General features: G+C 41.1%; 1 protein-coding gene across 1 annotated transcript; it reads right to left on the bottom strand.

The window, feature by feature from the left end:
* Positions 1-1,313: 1,313 nt before the first annotated feature.
* On the bottom strand, positions 1,314-22,056 carry ppm1e (protein phosphatase, Mg2+/Mn2+ dependent, 1E). Its single transcript, XM_077592015.1, has 8 exons — positions 21,591-22,056; positions 8,953-9,074; positions 7,107-7,306; positions 6,221-6,409; positions 6,007-6,150; positions 4,604-4,697; positions 2,913-4,512; positions 1,314-2,724 (listed from the first exon to the last, which is right to left on the bottom strand). The coding sequence occupies exons 1-7, from the start codon at positions 21,773-21,775 to the stop codon at positions 3,716-3,718; spliced, it is 1,731 nt and encodes a 576-aa protein (XP_077448141.1). The 5' UTR covers positions 21,776-22,056; the 3' UTR covers positions 1,314-2,724; positions 2,913-3,715.
* Positions 22,057-22,083: the final 27 nt, after the last annotated feature.

Below are 22,083 nucleotides of genomic sequence, written 5' to 3' on the forward strand. Positions count from 1 at the left end.
CGTCGACACCGGGACGTGAACCCTCGACACCCACGTCGCAGGCAGGTGACTAACCCACTGCACCACGAGGCGGCCCGCCTATACATGATTGGAAGTTATATTTATCCTTTTCATTACCAAATAAACAATTTGAGAATTGCAAAGAGTGGACTTGAACTCACTCCTGATTTGAACTTGTGTCCACCTTAAATTTCAACCCATTGTCTTTGCCACTAGACCACAGTGACTTCTGAAAGGATGTGAATGGAAGTTATAATCATCCTTTTCATTACCTCAATAAACAATTTGAGAATTGCAAAGAGTGGAATTGAACTCACTCCTGATTTGAACTTGTGTCCACCTTAAATTTCAACCCATTGTCTTTGCCACTAGACCACAGTGACTTCTGAAAGGATGTGATTGGAAGTTATATTCATCCTTTTCATTACCTCAATAAACAATTTGAGAATTGCAAAGAGTGGAATTGAACTCACTCCTGATTGGAACTTGTGTCCAGCTTAAATTTCAACCCATTGTCTTTGCCACTAGACCACAGTGACTTCTGAAATGATGTGATTGGAAGTTATATTCATCCTTTTCATTACCTCAATAAACAATTTGAGAATTGCAAAGAGTGGAATTGAACTCACTCCTGATTGGAACTTGTGTCCACCTTAAATTTCAACCCATTGTCTTTGCCAATGGACCACAGTGAAGGAAAAGACCTAGTCTTTTTTTAATGGCAAAATGGTTCATCCACCAGTCTGTCGCAAGTCAACGGCCACCGGGTTTCGAACCCTGCTTGCCCACACGGCAGTCAGGTGAGCAAACCTCTACACCATGCAGTGACAACACTTTGTCATTATTGGAAAGTCTTGACTACTCATTTTTGAACGCACCCTGCACTGTCTTTGGTGAGTGAGTCCAAGTATACACTTACATGCAAACTGCCTTTTCTTTTGAAGTGAATGACATTCCTTTACCTGAAAAGATAGAAATGCCAAATGTTACACACAAAAACTTGAAACATTTCTACACAAGCTGTAAAAATTGGAGGTCATTCTAACAAAAATTGTCAAAACTATTGTCCTACGGAATAGTCTAACCCCATGTACTTAAATATAAAATCATTTTTTAACCAGATTTTAATTTAACAACGCATATTGTGTAGAACCCCCGTCCCTATGCAGACACTGTAAATGATGTCTGGCAACAATAGACTCTTTTCACATTACATAAGCACGTCTATGACACCAGCACACCGGAGGATGTGTGCAGAAAGCGTGGGATGTCATTGATTCGTGTGTCCTTAAAATATAAAAGACGAGCCACTGTAGAGTTGTTCTTGTCTTTATATACATGATAGTTACCAGTTACAGTACATGTATTTATTTACTGTATATACTAGAGGAACACACATCATACAAGTACTGATTATTTTACTTGAATACTTTGTTTAAACTTAACCTGCACGTGGTTTTAAGGTTTTGTCCAGCGGACAAAACCCCCAAAAAGGCTAATAAATCCCACCCCCCCAACACTTTATTGCTTACAGAGAAAAAAAGCTTTTCTGTGTACATTAAGTGGACACAGTGCAGATTGATGAATGGCTCTTATGCACGCAATCAAAAAGATATGAGATTAGTCACTGAGAACAATAGTGAGCTTGCTTGGTTTTGTTAGTTTATAGAAATCTGACATGTAAACGCTGGTCTAAATAGAGCTTTAGTTCCAATTGTGGCAGCCGTTTTCGTACTTGACAATGAAGCATATTTGAGAGCAACGCTGGGCTGAGTTCTATCCAGATGGCATGAGATCGTTACTAGTTTTTGTTTGCGGTGAAACTTAGAAACTGAAAAAATGATGACTGTACCTCAGTTGTGGTTGAGCTCGCAAAGCAAGATGAGCCAAGTCCCCAAAATCATATCGAGACAAACCTGAAATTCTGTCAAAACAAATCAGAATTATTGCCATGTCGATTTGTTTCTATCATAGCTGTAAAAAAAATAATTTGCAATTTATGAAATTAATTGCCTATTGATGAAACAACAAATACTTTGTGTTAAATGGTTGACTGGCAAAGAAAATGTGGCTATTCCTGAAATATGACCATAACGGTAGCAAGGACAAAATACTTTGGATGGTATTTTGGACCCATTTAATTCAGCGCTGCTTGTTTTCTGGGTCGAAATTCCTCGGAATCCAACTTTGATTTATTGCTCGAACAGTTTGAATTTAGATTTTTAAAGGGTGAATTCAAAACCCATTCGAATTTCAAAGGAGTCACTATTGTAAGGTGCGTCGTGACTTTTCAAATAAAAGCCTACCCACTACCGATGATATTCCGTTCACAAAACGAGTGCGATATTGTGATTCGTCCGGTGCTCGTTACAGAAAGGTGAACAAAAATGGGCAAGATTTTGCCGAGCTGTGAAACCTGCTCGGCAAAAAATGTGCCTGAAAGCCAATTGCAGAAATCTGCAGACTAATGACGGTTATTAGTGGTTTTTAACGTACGTCACGGTGACCGTCTTTAACAGACGGGTGGCGCTCATGCAGTCACTAAACATTACGCAGAGAGCCTGCCAAATTCAATTTGCCAGAAATGGCTGCTTTCGCGCAAAGTGGTGCACGGCGGACATCATTAGATGAATAAACGGTCAAAACAATGACTTTAAACTCAAAAGCGAGTGTCTAAATTTAGCTCCGCCCTGATTTTGTTATCTGTTTCGCATACCTGTCAACCTCTGCCGATAACTGCCCTTATAAATGATTATGATTCCCCTTACAAACCCCCCAAAAACCTTACAAACACCGTACGAGTCGTACGACTCGTACGGTGTTTGTAAGGTTTTTGGGGGGTTTGTAAGGGGAATCATAATCATTTATAAGGGCAGTTATCGGCAGAGGTTGACAGGTATGGTTTCGTCAACCTCGGAGTGGCAGGCTACCAACTTTTGGCCCTTCGCCGCTAAGGGCCGCCCATGCTTGCTTGATTCAGAAGTTTAAGAAGACATTTTGTGGGAAAAGTGGCACAAATACGATAACGATCCGGACTAAACGGTGACGTTTTTGAGGAAAGAAGGCTTTAACAGAAGGCACGTGTTCTGTAGCTTTCAAGGAGTGCGTTTTGGCTTCCAACAATGTCGACGTCAACGTGCATAGCCAAAACGGCCTATTGTCCTCTCTCAAAAAAAAAACTAAATCCGCCCGGGGCAGAGAACGATACCGCACTTAATCAGGTAAGTGACCACTAATCTCCCGTAATCTGCCGTTTAAGTGCTCTTATCTGTAGACGAGCTACGGGTGGATAATGGTTTGGGTCGCCGGTGGAACCGGAGAGGTCGGTGGCGGCGGAGCCCAAAAAAATAAAAAAAACAACCCAAATTTGACGTCGGCGTGGGCGCCGTTTGTCGGGTGATTTTTTTGAAAGAAGCGCAACAAAAATGTGAGGTTTTCTCCTCGGAGCGAGCAACGCCAATGTGTGTTGACATTGTAGCTTTGGAGATGATGTGGTATACTTTGGAGCAAAGCTTGTGTTTGGCGGGCTGGCTGACATTTACTTTTTTTTCTTCGTTTTTGGGGGGACAGACAGGACCAGTCAATCGTCACGTTCACGAACGCAGGGGGCCACAACTATCTAAACTATTTGAAAAGAAACCGCCCCCAAAAATGTGTCGGGTCGGCGGAAGTTATACGGGGCGAGGGCGGCCGGGCGTTTGCCGCGGCGGCGCCATCAGATGGCGGTGTCGCGGGGCAGCCGGGGCAGGGCCACCTCCGGCCTAGGGGAGGCGCGGAGGGGCGGCGCGCCGAACGACCCGGCGAATCGGCGCAGCCGCCTCGGCCCGGCGGACGGGCGGCTCGGCCCCAGGTATCGGCCGAACGGCGAGGCGGTCCGGGGCCCCGGCGGGTCCGTGAAAGTGCGGCGGGACCTGCGCCCGGACAGGCGTTTCTCTAGGAAGGAAGGGATGCGGCCCCCGAGCGCGGGTCCCGTTAGGCTTAGGCTGGTCCTGTCCGTGAAGGATTCCGTGCGGTCTTCGTAGGCCAGGTCGGCGGGGGCCGAGCACTGCTGCAGGGGCCAGCCGCCGCGGCTTTTCCCCCCATTGTCCGCCGCGCTGCCCGCCTCGCCCCCACGCTCGGCCCGGCCCGCCTCCTCTTCTTCTTCTTCCTGTTCCGCTTCCTCCCCCGCCTCCTCTGCGGGCTCCTCTTCCGGCTCCGCCTTGGCCGGGCCCTCGTCCTCGTCCTCCTCGGCGGGCGCCGCCGGGCTCCGAGGGTCCCGCAAGAACACGGCGATGACGGTGATGTTGTCGCTGGAGCCGGCGTCGCGGGCCGAGGCCACCAGCTTGTGCGCCACCATGGCCGTGTCGCCGGCGTTCTCCTGGAGGTGGTCGCTCACCACGCGTACCGCCTCATCCGGACTCACCGTGTCCCAGAAGCCGTCGCAGGCCAGGAGCAGGTAGTCTTCCGAGCCGTCCAGCGGGAAGGCGGCGTGGTCGGCGTCCCCGCAAATGTACGGCTTGTGCTCAGAATCACCTGGAGGGAGGAAAAAAAATAATAATAATCCATTTTGCCACCACGGAAAACGGTTACAATTGCGGTTGGGCGGCAGAGGGGGGCACGTTACCTATGGCTCTGGATACCGAAAGACTCCCGTTAACCCTCCACGTCCCGAACCAGATGACGCAGCCTCCCAGAGCTTCAATTCTTTGTTTCTCATCCTGTACACATTCGTATGAACATTTAGGGGAGAACGGGGTTGGTGGTCACACTGGTTGGCTGACACACTTGTTAGAATGCAACTACTGGAGGGTGCCTTTGGTAAATAAATAATCAGATTAATAAAAATAAAAACAATCTATATTGTAGCTATGGTCTTTTTATTGGCTAAGACTTGTAAACATGAAACTCCTCGACCTGCCATTGACAGCATGAGACGTCCAGTGGATTTTGGACCCCATTTTTTTCAGTTATTTCTTTAATTAAAAAAAACACTAATTCATTCAGGGTGCTTCAGGGGGTGCTGTAGCCTATCCCAGACGGCTCAGAGCACCAGGCGGGGGACACCCTGAATTGGTGGCCAGCCAATCGCAGGGCACAAAGAGATAAAAACCCACGCAAAGCTCGAGGACCGACCCGGCATCAAACCCAAGACCACAGAACTGTGAGGCTAACCACTCATCCACTAATCCACCTATTTAAAAAAATATTTTCTTAAATGGAAAACTAAATAAAAATAATGAAAATGAAATATTTCCTGTCTTCCACTTTTTTTTAAATCAAATAAAATATATTTATTAAAATGTATTTCCTGCTTTTTCTTTTTAAATCAACAACAAACTTTTCCCCCAAAATTATCCCAAAATATATTCTTAAAATTCAACAAAAAAAATCTGAAAAATAAATAAAACGGAGAATGCTTACTCTTTCCCCATTTATTTTTCAACGCAAATAAATACCAAAGTACCAATGTATTTCTTTTGTAAATCAAATATATCACAAAAAGATAAAAATATATTTTTAATATCTTTCCCTTTTTTTATTATTATTATTTAAAAGTATAAATAAATTTCAAAAATCAGTAGTACAAGACATTATTTGCTCTTGTGAGGATCAAAAAGAGGATTTGGACAAAATGTAATGTCTCCTAATGACCTATCAACCACCAAAAAAGTTGTCGATTCATTACGGTATTATAGTATCATATTATTATAATATTATTAATTAAAATGTATTTCCTGCCTTTTCTTTTTAAATAAAAAACAAATGATTAAAATTGAACTTTTTCCCCATAATTATCCCAAAATATATTCTTAAAATTCCCCCCAAAAATCTGAAAAATAAATAAATAAAACGGAGAATGCTTACTCTTTCCCCATTTATTTTTCAACGCAAATAAATACCAAAGTACCATTGTATTTCTTTTCAAAAATGTCTCCTAATGACCTATCGACCACCAAAAAAGTTGTCGATTCATTACGGTAACCTAGTAACGGCCCTTGTTGCCGTGACAAAAAAAAATCTACTGACCTCTCTGTCCGGTTTGTGCGGTTTCATCAGCTCCACCACTTCACCCCGGCGGACCAATATGACTTGGGAGTCCCCCAGCCAGGCCACGTGCAACGTCCGGCCCCGGAGGAACGTCACCACGCCCGTCGTACCGCAGCGCAGGTTCTTCCGGAGAGACGGCGCAAAGTCACGTGCCAACTCGCGCTCGCTCGAAGCCATTTCTCAGGACGCTCACCTCACGCGACGCTTTCTTGACGAAATGCTCGTCGGTGATTTTGAAGGCGCGACGCAGGGCCTCGCCGGGGTCTTGGGATAGCGAATCCTGGCGCGCCAGGTTGACGTGGAGATGGTTGGCGGCGTAGATGGCGGCGTCCACGCCACCGTGGCCGTCGAACACGGCGAAGAATGCCTGTTCTTCCTGATCCTAATGGACAAAATCCTAGTTGTTATATTTTTGTGAGAACATTTGTGTGCATCATTTTGGGAATATTTTGAAGGGAATGCAAAAGCAAACAACCCTCGATAGGTTGCATCTGAAAGTCAGGGTGGAGGCGGGGCAAATAGAGCCAACCGAAGAAAGGTATAAACATTTAAAACAAAATTAGAATCAACTTTAGTGTAAGGTTTGATTAAACTTATTTTTGAGTGTGTCTGCATCGTAATCCAAGTTCATTTAAATTTGGTTATGTTATGTTACGAGCGCGTTGCCGTGCAAAAAATCTCTCCCTTCCGCAAAATCCGTCTAATTTTAGTACTATTAAACACATTTTAGTACTATTAAACCACTAGTTATTTGTTACTTTGTTAATAGATGGCGAATTAGAACAAATAAAAATGTTTTTCCAATCCAATATCCTGTTTTGGGTGTTTTTTCAGAGGGTTGTAACAAATTAATTTGTTTTTAGTTCATTTCTATGGGAAACGTTCGTTTGAGTTACAAGAAAATCGACATACGAGCTCAGTCCCGCAACGAATTAAGCTTGTATCTCGAGGTACCACTGTATATGGGTGCCATTGACTTAACATTCATTGAAATAAATTGGACATCTAGCTCTGTCAATGGCAAAAATAGCTATTTAGGCCAAATGGCGGCGCTTTAGGAAATGCGTTCTCGCCGCTACCTGAATGTTAAAGAGCGTGTTGAAGTCAGGGATGATGAGGTGTCTGTCCTCCATCTTGCGCCTCATGTTCTTGATGGCGTGGATGGAAGTCTCGTAGTAGGGCTGCGGGCGGCGGCGGTAGGGCAGATCCTTGGTCCACGCGTTGCACGTCTCGAAAAGTCGCTTGAAGATAAGTCGCGCCAACCTCATCGCTTCGATCTCTGCGACAAATTAACCAGAGGAAAGAAGAATAAAGGACAGTCCATCATTTCTGGCCAAATTAAAAAAAAAAATCCAACATAAAGCAAGATCTCACGCCATCAATGGCAGGAAAATGCAAACCCGAGTACCTGGCAAACTCATCACGGTGAGGATCGAACCCTCGACCCCAGAACTGTGAAGCCCATGGCCTAACCACTCAAAATATTTTTTCTAGACTATGCTTAGCATTTCAGATCCCCCAAAAAATCATTTTTTTTTTAACTTGAATTATCAAATGGAGAAGAGCAAGAGTATTTTCAGAAAAGTAAGCGCCACATTTCCAATTTAGCAAAGCCCCCGTTTCCACTGCGAGTGACACACTTGTGAAAGTCAAAGCCCCGGCGGGAGCTGTTTTACTTTTACGGTGAGGGGGCGATGGAGAAGTTTCAAGTTAAGAGCCAGAAGGGCGACCTATTAATGCGCACAGCAGGTGAAACGGACGGTCAGAGGGAATTCAGATGGAGCTGGAGCTAAAGAGGTCAACTTTTGACTTCTTTGGCAAGTTTTTTAAAATGTATTTTTATATAGAAATCACTCATCCAACTTGCTACTCCTCGTTCAACTGCTTAAGGCCAGCCAGACTCCGCCTCCTGGCCTGTACACGTAAAAAACATACCATGAGGGGTGAAGCTGAGATAAGTGACAAAACGACTACTCTGGTGTCCCTCAGGGCTCAGTCCTAGAAACAGTTTTTTTTCTCCAAGATGGCGCCGTTAGGCAACAGCCGGTGGCAGTAGCTCCGTCCACTCATTTGTTTTTCGTGTTTTACAGTCTTTCTATCTTTTTAATGACATTTTAATATTTCCTAATACATTCCTTATGACTTTACTTTGTACTTTATACTTTTTACTTTAATGTTTTTACAACTTTCTTTGTTCTGTTAGCCTGGCTTCTTTCTGCTACTTCTTTTTTGGAACCATTCAGCCATGCCTACGCTGTCACACACATGGGATTAGCTGTGAACAATAAGTAGCAGAAGGACCAACCAATCAATGCCGCTGGAAATCTGGAGCTGGACAAAAGTGCCGGGAGAAGAAGTGACACTTCAGACCAACCATTCCATCTATTATTATGGGGAAAGTGAGATCCCTCCCCGATACGATGGAAGAGCTGTCAGCGCTTACCAGGCCGGAAACGGAGTCGAGGGGTTCTACTCTGCTTCTGTTGATTCTTTAGCTCCAGACTACTGAGGGACTGTGCGGATAAGTTTGGAAGAGTGACTCTGCATATTTTTCAACCTCGGTCACAGTCTGCAGATGACTTGTGGAAGACTTCCTGTGTGTGGTTGCAGCTTTATCCAACTCTACAACATCTTTTTCTTGAGTCTGTATCCGTTTTTGCTAGCGCAACCAAGATGGCGCCTCTCAATTGGCAGCCGGTAGCGGTAGCTCCGTTCGCTCTTGCTCGTTTTGTGTTTTTGCTGCTTTTCTGTCTTTTTATTGCATTTTGGTATTTAGTTTTTTACCTAGGTCTACAATGTCTTGTGTGTCTTGTGTCTGTCTTGCTACTGCAACCAAAAAATTTCCCGAATACGAGATGAAATACAGTTCTAACCTAAACTAACCTAACATTTTGGTTCTGTTAAGTTGACAAAGATTGGACTCACGTGGTAAAGGTCCCACTCCGTCTTCGCGGCTCTTAATGAGGTGGTGAATGGTCAGGTCGGTCTGCAGGATGCTGTCAGACGTGGCCCTCGCCAAGGCCGCCGCCAGCGAGCACGGGCAGTTACTGTGGAGTTAAGAACACACTGTTAACATCTTTACCTTTCTTTAAATTCATTTTGCAACTTTAATGCTCTAAATATATATATATATTTTTAATAAAATGTACAAAAATAAATAACAATGAAAAATCCTCCTCTTTTCTGCTTTTATTTTCAATGTACATAGATAAATTAAACAATATTTGCTGTTTATCCTGACCCAGGCGAGGTTAAGTGGTTCAGCAAAATGACTAAATATGAATGATTATTTACTGATTTTCACTTTTGAATTCAAATAAAAAAACATTCAAATTATAAAAAGATTGAATGTGTTGTTCCCCTTTTTTTGCTCATAAAAAAAGAAATCTAGAATACAGGAGAACATTAGAGGCTCAAAAAGAGGAGGATGTTTGACACCCTTGTTCTACTGGGAAGGAAAGTCACGATTCAAGGGGAAGAAAAAAAAAAATCTGAACATCCATTCATAACAAGCCCCCCCCCCCCTTCGATGGAGGGGGCGGCTGCTGAAGCGAGAAGCTCCGATTGGTCCAGGCACCAATGAGAGCATCCGCATCACAGTCAAGTCATGCGGCGCGTAGGCGGGTAAAAAAGAAGCGGCTTTAACTCCCCACACAAGCGAGACTAAACAATGAACCACCGTGATCCATCCCCATTGACAGCCATACACGTCCAATCCAATTGGCCCGGTGGTCTTTCCCCATAAACGGCACCTGCAAGCATACTGACTAAACAAAATGATGCTTTGCGCCGCATCCAGGAGGCCGCCAGTACGTGTTCGGCGATGACTCATGTATGCGGCGGTCACGCTTTTCTCTTTTTTTTTTCCTCTCGATTTTACCCTGCAACGGAGCATCAAGGTTGTTGCCACGGTAACACAGACAGACCCTCAACCGTGTTCTGCGATCAATCAAAACTCGGGCAAAGCGAACCCCGCAAAAAAAAACGCTTTTTTTTCGTTTGTGTGCGCTCGGCAGGCGCAGGGTTGAGAGGACACGCTATTCTCTAGAGGCGGCGTTACATAATTTGCTTTTACAACGGCGGCTTCCTGAAGAAGGATGTCGGCGGACGGAGATGGATTCGTGGCTTCGCAGACGCACGCAAGCCGGGCGCTGCTTTGGCGGCTCGCCGTCAGACGCTAACGGCGAAGGACGCCCACGAATTTGGAAGAGGAGCCAGAACGAGAGCGTTTCCGAGCGATTCTTCATTTCTATATTTTCATATTTAGTAGTCTTTGAGGCTTCAAAAAATGGTGGTTTGAATAAATGTGACATTGCTGTACGTGGTGAAGCTTTAAATCTCATTATAATTGAAAAATGACAATAAAAGCATTCAATTCAATTCAAAAATCAAATGGTGTAAAACGCCTATCATCTGCTTTGTTTAGGTTATATAGTGAGGAAAAAAATATGTTAGCAACTTTAATACACAGAGTAAAAATGGCCTTAATCTAAAAGACAGTAATATTTAAGGATGCAAATTATGAATATTGCATAATGGAGACAATCATATTTAAATTCTAATATACATCTATATAATGTGCTAAATTTGCCTTTCATAATCAAAATGCTTTGTGGGAGGAGTTATTCAACCTAGAAAGTCACTCAGTTTTATTTTTTTACTTTTTTTTTTAAATAACTGTTAAGTTATTTTGTGAATTATGAATCATCAACAAAAATAATGGCTTGATTAGCCCAAATAAAATCCTCGTTTGACAAATCGAATTATCCCGATATTGATCGGCTAGCTAATGCCTGCCTGTACACGACCAAACAAGACCAAAACTGTAGAACGGCTGATCCTGTTTAATGTCAGGTGCAGGTTAGCCATGTTAACTAAAAAGCCCCTCCCCTTGCCTTGCCCCCCCCCCCCTATTTTTCTCTCTCAGGAGTTCTATTTTTAGGTGCACCTCTGGATGTTTGCTGCTGATGTAACACTCACATGTAGCGCAGAACCCACGACGGCCCTCACGCGGTTCTGTCCGCTTTCCTCGTGCTGGCTGCATTTTTGTCGCTTATCTTTCAATACCATTCACGCCGGTAGGCGTCCAATCCATTTTGACTAGAAGGGCGCGAATGAACTTACATTCACAACCAGTCTGCAACGAGCTAAATACTGCAAAAATATATATATATATATTATTTCATATCTGTGTTTCAGTTTTGATGTATAATCTAATTTTCGTGAATTTAGTTTTTTTTAAATAAAGAACTTTGACTACTTATGTATCCTGTCGACTACTTATAATATTGACTACTTATAATGTTGACTACTTATAATGTTGACTACTTATAATGTTGACTACTTATTTATAATGTTGACTACTTATAATGTTGACTACTTATAATGTTGACTACTTATAATGTTGACTACTTATAATGTTGACTACTTATAATGTTGACTACTTATAATGTTGACTACTTATTTATGTTGTCGACTACTTATAATATTGACTACTTATAATGTTGACTACTTATAATGTTGACTACTGATAATGTTGACTACTTATTTATGTTGTCGACTACTTATGTTGTCAACTACTTAAATGTTGACTACTTAAATGTTGACGACTACTTAAATGTTGACGACTACTTAAATGTTGACGACTACTTAAATGTTGACGACTACTTAAATGTTGACTACTTATTAATGTTGTCGACTACTTATGTTGTCGACTACTTATGTTGTCGACTACTTAAATGTTGACTACTTATTTATGTCGTCGACTACTTATTCATTTATTGATTATTTATTTAATATTTGTTTGTTGCTGTTATTTGTGCACTTCATGATGAAGCTTTAAATCTCATTATACTTACTTATTATACTATACGTATAATGACAAAAAAAGCCTTCAATTCAATTCAATAAAATAGGATTTCTCATTTACGGGCTACATTATTTTTTTCTATAACTTTCGGTATCTGTATCAGTATCTTAAAAAAAAAAAGCCTGATCGGATGTGAAGAAAATCAGCATCAGGACATCCCTAATGAATATAACTGAAAGCTTGAAAACTGTCATTGAACTTTTATGCTAAACAAAAAAAGACTGACTTCATACATCTATTAGTTATGACAAAATACATAAGCTTTTTGTCACTGTGTACTGCAGCAAGGTGCAAAACTGGGGGTTTAAGAGTAGGAAAATAAACATACTGGTATAAAGTAAACCCAACTAAATGATGCGGCGCTTATAAATACTCAAGCGCCCTGGGAAAGATTCTTCTGGCTAACTGAGGGGTCCCTGGGCCTAAAAAGTTGAAGAAGCCCCTCTCCACACAAGTGTAAGCATCTTATGTAATCCTTGCGGAGAAGTCAGCTCAGAATAGCTCCCATCTAACCTCGCTGGCGTGGCTTAAATGTCGGGTTTTCGGTCCTACGCACAACGTATTATTTGGCCTTTTCTTTACTGCTTGACGGCCATTAGCGACGCCCATATTTGCCAACTGAAATTAACTGGATATCAATTGTTGCCAATGGGGTCTTTTTCACGCTACTTATTTGTGTTGTGAGCCCCGAAATCCAAAGTAAAAATATCCCAAAGAAACACCTTTTTATGATATAATCTATGGCATAATGGGTTACCAGATTTCCTTTTTCATTTAAAAAAAATGAAAAAACCTCAAATGATGTTTGCTACATCCACAATCAATAACCGAAATAGATTTAAATTGATCTTAAGAGATGTTCTCCGGTTGAATGTCAAAGTAGAAGACAAGCCGAGGCTGCTTTGTATTCTGCTCACCTCCCTGCCACAAAAAGCATGACTCATCCTTTAAATCAGGACTGTAAAGACGCATTGTCCTGACTGGGGGAAAAAAGGACATCTCGTCCTTTCTTCCGTCTTTTAGCAGTCCTTGTATCCCCCCCCCCCCCTTATTTTTTGGGAAGGTCACTGTGTTGCCAAAAATGAGGTCTACTCTCCAGAGTTGGAATTAATGATGGTGCCTCCTTTAGACACACAAAAAGGAAGGAAGTGCAAGAAAAATGGTGTGACTGCAGATTCCGTTTAGCACTTAAGCAACCAAATACCTCTTCTGAAAAAAAATATAATTATTATATAATAGACTAAATGTAATAAATTCCTATCTGTTAGATCAGGGGTGTCAAACTTTTTCCGACTAATATAGAGACAGATTTTTCTGGTATTAAAAGTTGTCCAAATCATCTTTTTAAGCCACTAAAATGTGCTTGGATTTGAGATTTTTTGATTTATTACATTTTTAGTCAAATTGGGAAATTTTTCTAGGTATTAAAAGTTGTCCAAATCATCTTTTTAAGCCACTAAAATGTGCTTGGATTTGAGATTTTTGGATTTATTACATTTTTTTAGTTGAATTGGGAAAACAGCAAGTATTTACTTTTTTGTGGTTTAATTAAAAAGGCAAAGAGCAAAGATTGTAAATATTGACATTTAAAAAAATAAAAGGGAAAAGAGAAAGCATTCTCAGTATTATTATTTTTTTTAGGATATTTAGTTTTAGTTTTTTAGATTTAAGCTTTTTTATGACCTTCAATCTTTTTCTAAAATTGGAAAACATTAATTATTGCCTTAATAATATTTTAATCATGTTTTTCATTTTATAAAATGAATGAGTAAATACATTCTAAGAAATTTAAAGAATAAGGGGAAAACAAAAACATTCCATTTTGTTCATTTTTTTAAACAACTAGCAACTTTTAGAAACTAAAAAAAAAGCTTTTTCAATTAAAGCAAAATGGTAAATATTCTCTACATGTCAATAATCTTTATTTGATTTTTAGCAAAAAACATGAAGTCAACACACGATTTCCGTTGGCTCGCCACACAAAATGACTTAGCGGGCCAAATGTGGCCCCGGGCCACCACTTTAACACCAGTGTGTTAGCTCAACATTCAAACACACCACAACCACTTGCATATTTCCGTCACCCACTTTTACAAGTCCAGACAATATCATGGTAAATCCCTCCCCAGTGACTCGACAGTCAAATTCCAGCCTTCAAACTATCATTTAGCAAAAAGCAATCGAAGACATTTTTCAATCCATCTCTGATTTCCACTGAGAATTCCCAAAATGCTCAAGGATCCCTAAAAGATGGCGGCAAAGACCCGCCTGAATGGGAAAGTAGTACAGAGCGTGCCCTGGCCAATTTCCCACGACTCCGTCGCAGGAACTCCAGTCGCCCTCGGTGCTAATCCCAGCGAGACGCTCTTATTAAGGGATTACTCCTGCCACTAAAGTCAAAAGGATAGCCTCGGATAGCCAAGGATAGCCTGGGAAACCGGCCGAGGCGGTGTACAAAACTTCCTCAATACCACAACACCATACCTGTCAACCTCTGCCGATAACTGCCCTTATAAATGATTATGATTCCCCTTACAAACCCCCCAAAAAACATTACAAACACCGTACGACGTACGGTGTTTGTAATGTTTTTTGGGGGGTTTGTAAGGGGAATCATAATCATTTATAAGGGCAGTTATCGGCAGAGGTTGACAGGTATGCAACACATGCATCTCAAACAAGACCACATCTGATATCACATTCTAATTTGGCCAAATCCTCCTTTTGAGCCTCTTAATAGCAATTATTCGCTTGTATTTTTCTTTTCTTTTTTATGTAATATATGAAAAAAGGGAAAGTGTTAAATTTGTAATATTTTGGTTTTTTTTATTATTAAAAAGGAAAATCAGGAAATATTCTATTTTTAATGATAGATAGATTAAAAAAGAATCGGTGGGAAAGAAGCATTGTCAGTTTTAGTTTTTACATTTTTAGATTTAAAGAAATATATTTTTGGGTTTAAAAAGTGAAAAAAAATCAGGTTTTTATTTCTAATCTTATTCATAAAAAAGAAAAAAATGCCATTTTATGTATTAATCAGTTTTGTCATTTAAAAAAAGGAAAACAGTACTTTATTTACTTTAAAATTAAGTGTAACACACAAACTACTCCATTTTATTTTATTTTTAAAAATGCTTTTTTGATCATAAACGAACAGAAAATAATATTATATTAATGAAAAACAAGTTGAACTTTTAATTGTAAGAGTAAAAATATTTCTTTTTTTAGGGTTTCATCTTTATTTTATAAATAAATGAAAAATATGAACCTTATTAATGAAAAAAAACTCACTTATCACTGAATAAAAAATGTCACTGTATGTCAATAATCTTTATTTGAAATTTAGCATGAAACTAACTGATTGACAAAGTGAAGTGGCCGGCCAGATGTCCCAACTTTGACACCTGCCATGTATGATTATGATCGTATATTAGTACAAATGCTTTGAGTCATTAACTTATTAGTCCCCTTGACGGCGATAAACTTCCCGTCTCTTTCAAAAGTCCACATTTGAGAATCCCTGCATCAAAGCACGATTAAAATATCCACTTCCCTTGGGCCAGTCTGCGCGAGGTTAAAGTAGGTCAACTGCTATTAAGATGTGTGTATAAAGTAGAGTAGCCCAGAAAATACCAGAAAATAGTATAAAGCAGGGTAACCCACTTTAACCGTGGCCGCGATTTCGGGACGAGGCTGATTGGGAATGACTGTCATGGTCCGTTACCCACTTTTTTTTTTTTTAAACCCTCCGCAAAAGTTACTTTAGCAAGGCTCGAATTGGAGAACGAGAGGCGTCTGACTGGGATGAAATCTCTTGATTAAACAGTGAAAAGCCAACAGGCAGACAAACAGATGGCGGCGTGAAAGAAGGACAACTTACGCTGTTGACTTTCACTTTTCAATCCGACTCACTTCATTTTTGGATGAAAACCAGTCATTTTAAGTTTTTAAAGAGCCATCGCGAACTCCGGTGTGAAACGAGTTCATCTCCAAAAGAGGTCGGCTCGCCGTGATATAAGCGGGCGGCTACGATTAGCGTTCTGTTTCTCTTGGTCGTTGGAATCCAGCTGGGTTCCGCATCAACGCCGCCACGGTGACGCACATTGGTGGAGCGCGCGGGATTCCGCGTCCTAAAAGCGGGAGGCTAATGGCTCTGTGTGGAAATGAAAAAGCTCAGGGCTTAAAAAGGTGCTTACTATGAGACACAATGTCCCACTGTGTCGGAGACCTTTGGTCCGAGTCGCCAGCCTCCCCATCTGTCGCACCCGATGGCGGCGTTTTGTTCCAAACGTGTAAAAAAATCACTGATTAAAACATAGGACGCAACCCCTTGGCAAGAAAAGACGTGCCTGTGTAATGTTGTCCTTTAAGTGTAAACTATGCCCAAATAGTTCTACTTTTCTTTATAAACCAAATAGTTGAAAAACAAACTTCCATTCCAAAAAAAAAAACAGAAACGGGGACAAAGTATTACCGAATTTTCTGGCATATAATGCGTATTTGTAACAAAAAAAAATGACGACTGAATCAAGGGTACGGCTTTTATATGCACAGATGACACTTAACATTCAGTTACATTCATTAAACTTAGTTAAGACAATGAATGAATACTGAGTCCCAGGTCTTGCAAAAATACCACTAGTACTACATCGGACTGAGTCACTGAAGAGTAGTAGAGTTAGTCACGACTGAAATTTTCAAAATAATTCCATTCGATTTTTTAGTCAAAATTAGCTCCTCCCACTCCTTTCGATATCATCGCATTAACTTGAGCAGATCCGCACGACGTCTTAAGTGCGGCTAGGCCCCCAATTTGGCAGAAAGACGGTTGTCATGACGCCACGGATGTTCACTGTCGCCATTCATTAGCGCCGTAGCACTTTTCCCACTCACGCGCTAACCTTAAATGCGTGGGTGTGTGTGTGTGTATGTTGAAAAAGGCAGCTCAACCCCCGTGTCTTAACAGCTGTGAAAGACGTAAAATCTTCCAATCCAATCTTTGTGAGGAGTCCGCTTTTTTAACTCATTGGCTGCCATCCATTGATGGGGCGAGACATCCAATCTAATGAAATAAATGGGAAGACTAACAACTGATGGAAATTACGAACAAATCGGGGCAACATCGACATCACATCCTGCCAAAGTTAGGCCTTCAAAAGAAAAGCATGCAAGAACTATGACCATTTCACAATATTCTATGTTGGCGTATTTAGCAGTGGCACTCCAACCATTTTCTACTTTTAGCTGTAAAATGTGTAGTCAAAAGTGCTTGATTTTATTTTGAAAACTTGACATCTGCATTAGGAAAATCTAGTATTGAGGAATACGCAATCCTGTCATAGAAACCTTCACAGATGCATCATACTAAAATAATAAAAATCATACAAACTACCACAAGTGACATTCCACAGTAAACTTACCATATTTTCCGCACTATAAGGCGCACCTTCAATGGATGGCCTATCTTAAAATGTGTTTTATATATAAAGCGCACCGGATTATAAGTGGTATGTAAACTCAAATCCCATATCAAATTTTAGACGATTCAATAAGTGGGTGACACCTTACTGCCACGCGACCGACTGGTAGATCGCGATTGACGTTTTGAGTACCGCTGAACGAGATGGAGCTATGCTAAACGGAATTTCATATAGTGATGAACCAATATCGATCCATATATAAAGCGCACTGCCGGCCGGCCGACCAGTCTTTTACCTGCACCTTATAGTGCATAAAATACAGTAATCTGTCTATACACTCATGTCAGAAAAGATGGTGTGTTTAACTAAGCAGGATGATCAGCATTTTACCGTAAGATTTTTTAAATGCACTCTATGGCTCAATAAAAGTTGGAAACTACTATAATACACGTGACAAGCAAAAAACGACTACCACCTCCTCAATGTGTTCATTTTTCTCCAACTTACTACTACATCTTGCGTAACACTCGCATAAATCACACTATTTCTCGCCGCTGCAACGGAGCAATGCATTTGGATACACACCAGATTTTTTTAGTAGAAAGTGTGCTACCCACTGTGATAAAATATGATGGCATCTACCGTATTTTCTCGCATATAAGCCGCACCCTTAAAATGACCTAAAATGGTTGAATTTGACAATTTCTCTCGTATAAGAAGCCCCCCTTATTCACAATTTTCACCTCCATATTCATGGTTTTAATAATTTTTACGCTTTATGCAAGATGTTTTATTTTTTTTCTTGAATTTCATTCATAGACGTCAAAATAAATTTTATAAAGCATTTTAATAGTTTACCTTTTCTCTATTTTGAAATAAATGACCGTAATGTCTTGCATTATGGCGTTTCATCTTTGTCACCTTGCAATTTCGTGCATGTCAAGTCTAATTTGTGTGCATATAAGCCGTATCCTTGATACAGTCAACATTTTTTGAGCAACAAATACAGCAGATATGCGAGAAAATACGTTATGTATTTTCTGATGACCCTAGTGCGAAAAATTCCAAAAAACATGATCTCAGTCACAACTCCTAACTTTGAATTAAACTGACTTGTCCAATGGGTATCGTATTAGTACCATTTAAGAGTCCACAGAGCAATTTGGTTTCATTTCATAACTGAGGAAGACTAAAAAAAGCAAAAGACAAAGCGCCAAATGTCCAACTGGTTGCTCACATTGAAGTTTACATACAAGGCCATTACCCAGGTACTTATCTGACCTATAATTACAATCCCCGTGAGGGCGCCTGTGCTGTTGCCATGACAACTATTGTCCATACTGCAAGGATGTGTCAGAGTAGACATTTCGATGTAAAAAAAATTTGTGGCTTTTGCCATACTGCTAGTGAGTCTCAGGAATGCCTGATAGATAATCAGACACGACAACGCTTGATTTCTATCACGTCTCGGTAAGTTTAACCCTTCATAGGTCAAAAGAATTAAAATAAACTGAAGTCCATGAAGCTCACATACTTTGGCATCACACACTAATCTAGACCACAATATTAAATATTGGTGACATGATCCAAAATTGGAGTTCTACATATTGTAATCTTCTTAAAATATTGACCTATGCCATTTTTTTTACAAAACTGGTTTGGAATGATTATCGGTGCATTCGCTCCTACCAGGTGGGATGGATCAAAATGGATGGGATGGCGAGCGCCGTCAATGGCAGTCAATGAGTTCCTTATAAGGGCTTACCTTCACCTGGTTCACTTTGGAAGCACTTTACAGATAAACGGTAAAAATGTGGTCAAACAAAAAAAAAAGCAAGCAAAAAAAAAAAGATATTGAACGAGTGACATTTCCCAGCCACTGCGCTTACACAGCAAACTGGAGGAATTTGGTGGTAAGCCATTTTCAAAAGCCAGACTGGGCCGTGTCCAGCACGACCGATGCAACTTGGGCCAGAATTGCTTTTCGGGGTCTCGCTGACATTCGGGTTTCCCCCGTAAACAGACTTTGTGTAACCACACATTGCTATATTACCACTAAAACACGAAAAATCAGCAAATAGCTTTTATACTCTTGCAAGTGTCTCAATCTGTTTAACACTAGCTTTGATGATAATATACGTCCAACCAATTTGGACTGGGAGGGCAAGCAGCAATCATGACCATTCATTGCCAGGCATCCTAGTGCCAATGAATTTGACATTTATCATTATCAATGAGTTAAATCCACCTGTCAATGTTGTTATTCTGCATTAAAATATCAGGTGACCTCATTGAAAGTGCAGTTATAAAATAAAAGCACAGTGTTTGTGCAGAAACAGGAAGTTCCTGGAGGAAGCAAAGAGGGTGGTGTCTCCCTCTGGCCTTCAACACAATCACCAATCAGTTGTCAGGAAGGAAGTCGTGACCTTTTCTCGCTTTTCCGCAAAACGGTTCAAGCCAAATGCAAATGCGATATTTTTCACTGAGCTCAAGACAAGAGCGCAGAATGGATTATGTTGGAAAAATGGGCAATTTTGCAAGGTGGTCTTTTCCAACATGTCAGTAAAGACCACATAGATTGCATTTGTGAGAGAATGGTAAAAGTTCTAATATGGCTTTGTTGTTATAATTCCTGTACAAAGATCTCTGTCTGTCAGTGACTTTTATACTCGCTTTATTCAGCAAAGATTGTATCACTAGGATAAATATAAATATATAGTATTTTTTTCAATGCCTCTGGATTATTTTCATTTATATAAGAAATAATCCAATGTGATAAATTGATCTCTCTTGATTGCGATTTTCTTGACTTTTATATGGTCACTGGACTTTTTCTTTGTTTGGAAAGTACACTATAATATACTAGATATACATATATAGAATACCTAGAAAATATAAATACTATATAGAATAGTGTATACATGTTTTGCACAATATATCTCAGGATTATATTATTGTTTGAAGCCCTTAAATCCTTCACTGCCATTGACAGATAGTTATCAAATCCATTCGTCCAATCCATTTTGACTGGGAAATCAGGCCGCGATCTATTGTCTATCATTGTCAATAACCCAAAATAAATATATTTTTAAAAACCTGATTCCAATCTTCTGTCAATGACATGATCGGGCCAGAATTCCAATCACATGATCGGATCTGGGAACTCGCATAGTTTTATAATTGGCCCCAAATTGACTGTCAAAGCCTGAAAACCATATAAATTTAACTATTTGCGAAGGACTGCTAACTCTCTCCAAAAACTCTAGTTAGGCCGGATTTCCGCCAGGCTGAACAGGCATCCAATTCCATCCGACACCCTTAAAAACACCAAAACCGTCAACATGGAAATGATGTAACACTTTCACACGTCGCTCCGACGCTCTGCGGTGTTACTTTTCTCAACTTGATAAATTGTCAAGTATTCTTACAACACGTTGGATGTTTATCAGTGTGCTCTACGATTGACGGCGGAATCGATTCTCCGACACTGAAATTGCTAAAACAACCTCCTCTTCCCACGATATCTGTACGATTAACCCCTGGCTTCGGCGCCGCTACTTACGCGTACTCTCGGAGTACCTCAGAGCACCTACGTACGCCCACGTGATGTTTAAAAAAAAACTACAATCATACTTCTTTCCAGACAAGAATGTGTCGCGGGTGCCCTAGATGAGAGCTTTCCTTGCCAGTGTACTCCTTTCTGCACCTATTTTGGATTCCAAACCAGGCCAGCATCTCATTTTCTCACTTTTCTTTTCTTTTTTTTACCATTTCTGCCAAGTCTGTTCACTCACACACACACAATCGCACGGACACATTTAATCCAGTTCCAACTGCACACTTCATTATGTAAGAAATGCATCATCCTCTTGAATACGTCTTGTGTTGCTGCATTTTTGCTGTCTGGAATTTGACAAATGGAGGCAAATAACAGAACCAAGTGAGGTTATTTTTAGCCTGGGAGAAGACGATGGTCTTCCTCAACCCCCCCACACCCGCCTATGCAATGATGACGTCGGCCTGTTACGCAAAATCGGGGGTTCACCTTTGGATTCGGGGATATTTTTTTTTTTACAGGTAGTTCTGCGGCACAGCTGTAACGAAAGACTGAAATAAAATAAAAATATGCAAGTGGGTTTTAAGGTGGGGGGGTTTTAACACGCCCAGCGTGGTCGATCGAGCGTTTAGCGGGGGTGTTGAAGTGTGTACGTGAACTAAGCACATTTCTCACGAGCATGCAAAATAAAGGTTGAAAAAAAAAAGATGGACTTAACTATTTGTAGAGGTGTTGCAGACACAAATCGAGGCATTCTCCCTCCACTTCGTCTTCGCACAGCAGGTCCGTCAAGGGGCGCGAGGGCAGGGGGTCACTGTCCTGCAGAGGAGGGTTCATCTCCCGGAGAAAGAGCTCCAAGAACCGTCGGAAGGTTTTCTCCTCTGCTGCACAGCCGGCCATCATTGCTCATTCCCGGACACGCTCACGCTCGCACTCGCAGCTGCGTCCGTCGGTTCGGACACGAGGCTGGACTTTGCTTTTTTTTTCTTTCTTCGGTTTCTTCTTGGAGGACGAGCTAACGAGCTAGCGAGCTAGCTGTGGTGCCCGGCGGTGGCAATGGAGATTGAGGCTAAGCGATCGGCGTGACGAGAGCGAAGAAACGAGGGAGATTTGAGTTGGAGTGCCCCCATTCACGACCGAGTGGGAGCGCGACGCTTACTGGGATTTCATCGTATTGGATCGGAAGGCGGGTGACGTCACTGCTGACGTAA

This window comes from Stigmatopora argus, chromosome 22, assembly GCF_051989625.1.
Source record: "Stigmatopora argus isolate UIUO_Sarg chromosome 22, RoL_Sarg_1.0, whole genome shotgun sequence".
Taxonomy (NCBI): Eukaryota; Metazoa; Chordata; class Actinopteri; order Syngnathiformes; family Syngnathidae; genus Stigmatopora; species Stigmatopora argus.

Excerpts from the sequence above, each read along its gene's own strand:
- ppm1e (XM_077592015.1), bottom strand. The coding sequence starts at position 21,775 with ATGATGGCCGGCTGTGCAGCAGAGGAGAAAACCTTCCGACGGTTCTTG. Across the intron at positions 6,151-6,220 it reads TCAAGAAAGCGTCGCGTGAG|AACCTGCGCTGCGGTACGAC; the intron begins GTGAGCGTCCTG and ends TCTCTCCGGAAG. Across the intron at positions 4,698-6,006 it reads CGCACAAACCGGACAGAGAG|GATGAGAAACAAAGAATTGA; the intron begins GTCAGTAGATTT and ends GAATGTGTACAG.